The 10,011-nt window shown below is 35.2% G+C and overlaps 1 protein-coding gene across 1 annotated transcript in view; it reads right to left on the reverse strand.

The window, feature by feature from the left end:
* LOC150085275 (lachesin-like) overlaps window positions 1–939 on the reverse strand; it is a 214,630-nt gene extending 213,691 nt beyond the window's left edge. Inside the window, exon 1 of the mRNA XM_090373123.1 lies at window positions 618–939. Coding sequence (XP_090229249.1) covers window positions 618–684 — 67 coding nt within the window. The 5' untranslated portion in view covers window positions 685–939. The remainder of the gene's footprint in view (window positions 1–617) is intronic.
* Between the last annotated feature and the right edge of the window lie 9,072 nt (window positions 940–10,011).

Below are 10,011 nucleotides of genomic sequence, written 5' to 3' on the forward strand. Positions count from 1 at the left end.
AATCACGTTTTCCATATTATAATTACTAATAAGACATTGACGTCTTATTCCAGTATTAAAATCTATTAATACTACTCAGTCTGTACTACCTCATCTGATCACACTTTGGCTAATTATGCGTCAGAAATTCAAGTATTTTTAGACTTAACAGATCAATATCCCGATCTATGAGACTTGTTAATTATTGTATTTTCAGGGACCAAGCCAGAATACCATTTAATATATATTTTTTCAAGGCTCATAAATATATTTCTGAATAAAATAACTTCGATAGAGACTATTTTATTCAGAAACACATACATATCGATGTTAAACTCTTAATTGATTATATGATGTATCATACCGCAGATGTTTACGCTGAGGCTGATAGGATTCCGAAAGATTAAGTTCTACCGCAAGCTAGAAGGATTTGGGCAACGATTATAAGCCTAAACTGCCCTCCATTGCACGAAAATAAACATTTCAGAGAGCAGCCACCAAAATATACATACGATGAATACATATATGCATTATGTATATAAATGCACGCGTACGTTCATACGCATATATATGAATAAAGACAACGGGCTTTGTAACATTCGCGGAGTTCAAAGGTTGCACAAATACTCATCGCTTACCTCGGCAAGTAAGAAAGATGACACACACAATAATCCTGATGCAGACACATCTGTTTTTCGATGCCATTCCTTTGCCCAAGTGAGGCAGGATTTCGTCAAGGAATATCCCCAGAGTCCAAGTGTCAGTGCTGTTTCTCTTGAACACGTGGAGCAGCGACTGGCCTAGAAGCACATTCTGCCCCCGTCGGAAAAACGACTGTTTGATAGCTCATTAGCTGTATGGAGTACTACCAGAACAAAGGCATTCAGCGTAACCAATTGTCAACACTGTCAGCCTGTAGAGCCAGCTTCCCTGCATAACATCTCGACCAAGCGGAGAAGTCAGTATCGGTACTTGCCAAGTGAGGCGGAGGATCAGATGTTTATATAGAAACGAACAGAGGCGAAGAGAGTGCGCAGAACTGGGAGGTAGGGACGAGGCTACTGTACAAACAGGCGGGAAGGCGAGGTCTTGTGTTAGGCCCTACAGTCGTCCGCTTCTGAGTTATCGCTGACACCTATCAGACTAAGGGTGCGTTAGTCCACCGGAATATATATTTATATGTGCATATTGTAGCGGAGACCACACCCTCTGGTGGCGTTTATTCCCCCCTCTTTCAACTATCCGTTTATATTTATGGATGCAAGCCACGCGGTACCATCTCCAAGGCTCCTTTGTGTCAGAAGTAATGACACTGTCCGTAGCAGGCTTCGCGGCAGTTAAATACAGTGTATGCCGTTGGGGTATGATGACTTTTCATAATGACATCTCCCGGTGCTTCTTTCTGTTTTCCCATTCACTTCTGCCCCCCCCTTCGTCCATTCATATGAGAAATCTGGAATATAAAATTTGCAGTTTTTCCCATAAAATTTCAATTTTGTTGCGGTCAATCCCATACTGTGGAGATTTGTTTGGTATTTCTTAAGAGAACTCGTCAAAATACCCTTACATATTTTCTTGAATGTATTCATTGAAAAGTTTCTTGCAGCCACTGTCAGTTCCAGTATTTATATTTTTATTTTAACCAAAAGAAAGTCCAATACTTATTATGCCGGTTTGACTTTTTCCACAACAGTTTTTCTGTTATTATATAACTATTAGATCTATGCAAATTATTGTTGAAATTTATATAATTTTTATTATGTAAATTTAATTAATGAGTCCTACGCAATATTATTACATCCCATATCTTCCCCTCTCCAGAAAAATATACGTTCATTACTGCAAAAAATTAAGCTCTTGATTTTTTCTTCCATTTTGTCTACTAAAGGATTGACTATTCTGTTAACTATTACAATACATTGAAATTAATTTTATAAGACCGTATTAAGGCAACTAGATTCCCAGCTTTAAAAAAAAAACGATCTTATTTTTGCAATATACCTGTAGCACGATAATTAATGTTCTCGAGTTTAAGAAAATAAGCTGTATTAAATGTTACGCTCAATTAATATTCATTATACATAAATTGTAAGAATAGAAGAATGGATTGAAAAAGATAAGACTTGTTAAATTCCTTTAAATGAAGATCTACCGCTTATCTAACAGCGATTTCAATAAAAATCGACTTTTAACTATGGTGTTTGAGGGATTTTTGGGCTTCCTTTTCATGTTGATCGACTTCTCCATCAATAATAATCTCCCTCCTGTTTCCATGGTAACAAGAAAAATACTCGGAAAATCGGATGTAGCCACATCCATCGGGATTTTAATCTTAAAATGTTTCCACTTTTATTGTTTTATGGAAATTACAAAAGGGTATTTCAGGCTGTTTTTATTTAAAATAGCTGAATATATTTTTAATTATGAGAAAATGAATTGATGAAATTAAATTTAATTTTTTAAAATTTATCTTTATATGAATGATGTTATTAATACGTAATAAACATCGCGTCACGTGTCAGACGGATGTTGTATACGCCACCTAGCGGTGGCCACAAATATCATAAACAGCCATTAGTAAACTATACAACCAATTTTAGCTCCTAAAAATACTAAAAGGTGTACAAACTTAAAATCATTTATTAAGAGCTAACTTCAAAATAATTAACTTTTAGTAAAATAATTGGATTATATATTACATTTCTACTGTAATTATTAATATAATTGTTTAATTTTTTTAGTAATATCATTATTATTGTACTACGTAGAAATATACAATTATAATTTTCCTAATAATCATGTATTTCAAGTAATTAATTTTTCTAAAGAGAGAGATGTGCTATATTTCTTTCTGCAGGGTAAAGTAAACCATTGTAGTAATTAAGAAAAGGGTTGTGTTATTTTTGATTGATAAATAATATAATATTAATGTGGTATTTATGATCATGAGCCTCATTAGGTGTCCAAGATTCAACTCAACATGGCAGCCTATTCCAGTGCATCTGACTGCAAGGATGGATCATCACTAATAGTATATTATTGCCTCAAAGAGTTTGTGGATTGTACTTTTGGAGAAGCCAATTGTTATATATGATATTTATACTATAATATGTCAACATGCAGCATTTTAACATTTAGCAATAATAGAGCATTGTTTTGTGATGCTTAACAGGAGAGACTGTTTCACAGGGATGGGGAATGGATCAAGAATATTTGCTGATACCATTGAAGCTGTATTCGGTGGATAAAATAACTGTAGAGTATGTTACAGACCAAATAACTGTGATGAGTATAACGAACAACTATACAAACAAATATAGTGGTCCAGTAAATCAGAATGTCTTATAATGGGGATGTTAACTCCCCCAGATATTGTGTGGAACAAGTAGATTGGTCACTCATACAGAAGTAGTATTTTTCTGGATTTATTGGATGACTGTTCTGTACAGCAGTATGTTAGAGCGGTAACACGGGGAAGCAGTACTCTAGACCTGATTATCGGCAACGATTATACATGCTTTAAGAATCTCCAGGTAAAAGACCAACTGGGTGGCAGTTATCACAGTGTACTGATGTGGGATTTACTTAAAGACATAACTACTGTCAAGAGTAAAGGGAAGGGCTTTTGCCTTCTTAAGGATGACTAGTGGTCCCAGACAATTTTTAAATTGGGTGCAATAGGGCCAACTGATGATGGGATGGCAGCAACAGCATATTCTAAACGGGAAGCATTAATGAAAGTAATCGTAGAATTTTAAAACAAAAATGGATGTCAGGTGAACTGATGAGACTCGTGACAGAGAAGAAAAATGCACTGGATGCCTATAAATTATCAGGGGATACAGAAACCTGCATTAATTACAGAACTAATAAATGAAGTTATTAAAGTGGTTAAGAAAGCTATGGAAGATTTCAAAAAGTATTTGACTAAGAATGCGAAGAGAAGTAGCAGAGAATTCATTCTGTGTTTACGTTAACACTGATAGTGGAAGGATGAACTAATTTATTCCACTAGATGTGAATGGCATGACTATTGATAATCTTGTTAGGAATTGCTGAAAACTAAATAAATACTATACGTCTACCTTGACGCGTGAAGAAGTTTAGAAATGCGATAGAAGTCAAACTTACAGAACTCTATTACAGAAGTCAATTACAGAACTATAATTGCTCACTTAACCCTATAATAGGAAAATAAGGGAATCGATGGTTAAAGAGGTGATGTGGGGTCATGTTGATAAGAGTACAGATATACGGCAATCACAGCACGGATTTTTTTAAGGAGAGATGTTGTCTGACCAATCTTATTGGATATTGTGGCATAGTAACAAATGAATCAGATGAAAAAAAAATATAATTTTAACATCATACGATATTCAGAAAAGCTTTTGACACCGTTCCATACCAAAGACCTTTGTAGAAATTGGACTGCGTGGTATTATGGAGAAGTTACTATTATGGATAAAGGGATGGCAGGGTGGGAGAAGGCAGACAGTGGTTACTAAAAGAAACAGCTCTTGTTGAACTAATGCTATCAGCGGATTCTCTTAGGATTCAGTTCTGAGTCCCTCATCGTATTCATTGTTTATTAATGATACTGATGAAGGTATATCATAGATTTTTTGTATAAATTTGCAGTATGCTAAGAAGGTTCGCAGGGTGGTTCACAAGAGTAATCACGGTATTGTACTGCAAGAAGACCCTAGAGAAATTAGGCAGATGGACTGAGAAGTGTCAATTTAGGTTTTAACATTGAAAAATGCATGATACTGCATATGGGTAGTAGTAATACCAGAATAACCTACAATTTTGTGGTATTACAGACACTCAAGGTAATGGAGAATCGACAAGTCAATTTTACAGTCCATGAAGTTCCCTAAGCTGTGCAGACAAGCTGCGAAAACAGTTCATGCAGCTCATGGATGGTCTGTCAATGACATACTTAAATTTTTCTAGCAAGAATAAGGGCCTAATAGTTACGCTATATAAGTTACGCTATATATTTAGTACTACATAGATATCTGGACTTCTCATTTTAGGATAGATCTTTTGGAACAGGTGCAGAAAAGATCAAAAAGATTAGCCAGGGGCATAAATAAGGATTCAGTTTTACAAATTGCAGCGGCTAGAATGAAGGCACTCACGAGGAGCCCTGATTGAAGTGTTCAATACTTTAAATAGATTGAGTAAACTAAACGCTGATGGCATTCTTACTTTTTCTCTGACGACCCACACAAGAGGATATAAATTTAAATTGAGGAAGGATGGTTGCAGGATAAATATCAGAAAATTTGTTTTCAGCGAGAGAGTAATTGGTTGTTGGAACAAACTTCCATATGGTGTCAATTAAGTTGGTAGTTTAACTGAGTTTAAGAATGAATTAGACAGTTACTAGAGGGGATGGTCAGATGATGTGGGTAGGGGTAGGATTGTTGTCTTTTTTTGGCTTATGCTCTATAAGCTTGCTCTCATGGATCATTTGCCATAACTAATATTAATATACTTAATTTTAATATTCTTATATTTGATGACTCCTTAACAAAATATAATTCACCCAAATCCTGTAAAGAAAAACTTAAAAACAATAATAATATTAATAAAAATAATAAATATCAAAATGCCTTCGACTCCGTGACCCATAGCTGGCTGACGAGACACTGAATACTAGACTAGCCAGTGACAAATTCTAGAAGCAGACATGAAAAAATCGAGGACCACTATCAAGGTAGGGAACATCACGACCAAACCGATCCCCACGGAGAAGCTCTGAGCCCGTTGTGTTTCTGTTTAGCATTTAACCCACTACTAAGAATGTTTAATATCATCAAGTACGGATATGCCCTTACAGAAGAGAGGAAGAACCTGTACTCCATCTCCCGCTTGACGTAAAAGGATGGCATCATTCTGCGCGGCAACAGAGAAGCAATTCGAGCAGCTACTTCGGATAACCAAAGAATTCAGCACTGATAGCAGGATGGAATTCGGAATAAAAAATGCAAGACCCACGGACTGCATCAGGGAAAACTAGTCGGTTGAAACCATGAATGAAGGCCGGTAAACAGATCAAAGCCATGACAGAGGGAGAACTAGAAGTATCTAGAGGACGGTTCAAGCTGAACATATACAAGGAGATCAAGACCCGCCTGACTGTGAATGCCATAACAAACTCAGAAGCCTGCTAAAAGCAAAGCAAAACAGAGGAACACAGTCAAAGCCGTAAACACTACTCAGTCCCAGTATTAACGTACTCCTTCGGGATTATAGAGTTGACTAACACCGATTTAAGATAGATGATGAGAAGAATCAGGCCAATAATGACAATGGATGACAACACCATCCGAAGGCGGCCGTCGAGAGACTGACATTAGCCTTAAATCGAATGACAGAATAACGTCATTTAAAACCTGAATAATTACTTCCAGAAAAACACAGCTCAAATATACCAAGCCTTAAGGGTGATAAACAAACGACATACTTTCTCAACCTCAGCGATGAGATCCCCACCCACCTAGACGGAAGAAACGAAGAGAGAAAGAGGAGCAAAGAAGACACTCCATAGCAGGCATTACAGTGATCTCCATCGACTACATGATAAGAAGGTTGCTAACACATGTCTCACCAGCAAGAAACTCTCTTCTCCGAGATTAAACTATTCATGCTCGCCATCAAATACCAGGAAATGAACAAGAGTAACTACAGGAAATACATCGTCAAGCGCCCCGGAGTGACAAAGAACATATGTCGACGATGCCACCTTACCCCAGATATAATCCAGCATATCATCGCGGGATTCAGGTTGATCATTCGCCATGAGCAAGACCAGCGCTAGGAGAAAGTATACCGTATTACAAATGTTTACAAATGCGAAATTCAGGCTGTACTAGATACCCCTAGCCACAAGCTGTTTTTGAATCGCGCAATAAGAATGGACGAGATGATCCCACACAAAAGAACGGACATCTCTCACTGACAAGAAGAGAAAGACAACATACCTTCTCGACATACCAGTACTCAACGCGAGCAACATCCAGAAAACCTACGAGGAAAAGATCAGGCAGTACAGAGACCTTAGACAGGAAATGAAAGAGATGTGGCATATAGAATAAGTAACAACCAACTCCATCGCTGCGTAAACCACCGGTATGGTGCCAAACAGGCTACATAAGAACGTAGCATCAATAGGCCTCTCAGAGAACATCTAAAAGGAAATAAAAGTCGCAATCCTGAGAGAATATTCAGAGAATTCATCGGCCAATAATAGTAACCGGTCATAACAACCATCCCACGCACCTGGTATTAGTACATCGCGGAATGGAAAAATCCATAAGGAGAAGAAATAATAATAATAACATAGACAATATAGATAAGATGGCTTCGAATGCATAGCTCACGAACGGGAGAAGACAAGCCCGCACAACAGGCCAGACATAACCCTCATTGACAAGAAGAAAATGGCTACCTACCTAATCGACATAGCGGTGCCCAACACCAGTAACCTCCAGAAAACCTGAGGAAGAGCTCAGGAAATACTCAGACCTAAGAGAGGAAGTCAAAGATATGTGGCATATGGAATAAGTAATGACCATCCCTAACTACAGGCACGGTGCCAAAGAGCCAACGTAAGGAACTATCAGCAATAGGCCTCCTAGAGAAACTTACGTGGAACTCCAGAAAGCCTCAATCCTGAACACATGTAGGATAGTTAGAGAGTTCTCTAACTAACAGTAATAATAATAATAGTAATCCGAGACAATCAACCACGAACTTGGTACCCATCACAGGCTGTTAAAAATCCCATAAGGAGAAAAATAAATAATAAGAATAAATCCCATTTTATTTTATCTGCTTACTCTATTTATTCAGTATTTCATTATTGTTAATTCAAAATAATTTCACTTAAAACTGATTTATATATTTTAAATATTCAACAGTTTAATTAGTAATATTATTATATTATATTATTTTATTAATTTAGTCATACTATTTTTGTAGTTTTGTTATTATTGTGTTATTTTATTTTTTATGTTATTTATTAACTAATAAAATGACTTTCAAAATCCTTTTCTTAACGTCTTTTCTTCCTAATTTATCAGAATTTAGCATCAACTTGAATACATAGACTTAAAGCCTATTTCAGTGACATTAACTTAGATTTGTATCTTTACTTCCTTACATAGTGAAAGAAGCGGAGAATTTCTTTTCTCTTTTCTTTCCATGAAAGCAACGCTAATCTGATTGAGATGAGATTTGGTGGGTGTTTGCATAGTTTAAGTTAGTTTGGAAGGCGATGGGATTGGTATATAATCATAGTTGATCGCAAAATGCTGTGGAGCAGATTTTAAAATAAATATAACCGAAAAGAGAAAAAAAAAAGTAATAGTTAAATATTTTCCTAAGAAGCCTTCATATAGGGTTTATCCTAAAGTCGCTCTTCGACCAAAAGAAAAATATTAGTATAGCTCAATTTAATATCTATTTTTTTCCCTCTTACTATCCTAGGCATTAGTCTTTTGACAAGGATTTAATGTTTGGAATTTCTATTTCTCTTTTTTATCCACCAAAAATATTTATCGACCACATGTTTAATTTTCTTTTAAGTTTCAACCGTGTTATCTTCAAATAAGTTAGATGGATCATATTAGGATTCAGAGCTTTTATTCATTTTTATTATGTCTTATTCATTTTGATACTTTTTCTAACAAATTTGTTTATCGGAAATGCATACATTTCTTCTTCTTCTTTTTTTCGTATGAGAATAATGCTGGAAGCATTTTAGCAGGAATAAAAACTCATCAATGGGCTAATAAGATGAATACTATGATTTTAAAAACTGTTGCCATGGAAACTCAGCATTTATTATGGTAGAACATGAAGAATATGGTGTAATTTTGAATTATTTAAGTTTCCTTTCTTTGCCATCATTTATATGACTAACTTTTATTATTTATTTTATTTTAAAGTTTGATATTTTATTATATACATTTTATTATTTTTTTTCTACAAAAATAATTTTGTCAAAAATTTTTCGTCAAACATTTGTAAGAATGATGATTGTATAATCTAGATGGTTATAACAGCACGCCCCCTTTCGGTCACTTTTAGAGCAAACATATTTTCATGAACTTCAAATTGTAAAATATCATTTTTATTTATATATTTTACGTGGATTTATTTAAATTTTAACATTTTGTTATTTACGTTTTAACTTTTTATTATTTCTATTTACACCAAGAGTGTAAATATGTAAAGATAACAATAGCAATGTAAAATCTAAAGCAGCTATAATAAGAGCAGTACGCCCTCTAACGGCCATCTCATTAAGAAACTATAGAAAATTGGAGAATATTTAAAATAATAGAGCAGTAGGCCGCCTATTGGCCATCTCAGCAGGAAACTGTAGAAAAATGGAGAATATTTAATAATGGAGCAGTAGGCCCCCTATTGGCCATGTTAGTAGGAAACTGTCGAAAAATGGAGAATATTTAAAATAATAGAGTAGTAGGCCCCCTATCGGCCATCTCAGTAGGAAACTGTTGGAAAATGGAGAATATATAAAATAAATACTTAAAATAAATATTCTCCATGTTCGTGTTCATCTGGATATCTTACGTCCTGTTATTTTAATGTTAATATTTTATTATTAGTATTTACAACATTTATATGCAGAAATTACTAGTATTCACATGAAAAATACATTTATATGTAGAAATGATACTTACCACGTAATGAACTCAGCACGCCTCCTATCGGCTACTTTAGTAGGAAAGTTGTATCTTTATTTATTAACAAATGGTGAAATATTTCCGCTTCGGTATCCAGAGATTTGAACTCTAATTACTATATTTCATATTTAAATATTCTCCATTTTCTCCATAATTGATTTTCCCATTTATCTGTGTACCTTACATGGATTTGACTTCTCGACTGATTCTTCTACGATATTTACCGTTCATATATTCTAATCTATAGATACAGATTCGTGTGCGTGTGTGTGTGGTAGCTAATAAGTGTTCATGCTACCGCATCGTTCAT

The sequence above is a fragment of the Mastigoproctus giganteus genome, chromosome 5, assembly GCF_048544385.1.
Source record: "Mastigoproctus giganteus isolate SK-2022 chromosome 5, ASM4854438v1, whole genome shotgun sequence".
NCBI classification, from domain to species: Eukaryota; Metazoa; Arthropoda; class Arachnida; order Uropygi; family Thelyphonidae; genus Mastigoproctus; species Mastigoproctus giganteus.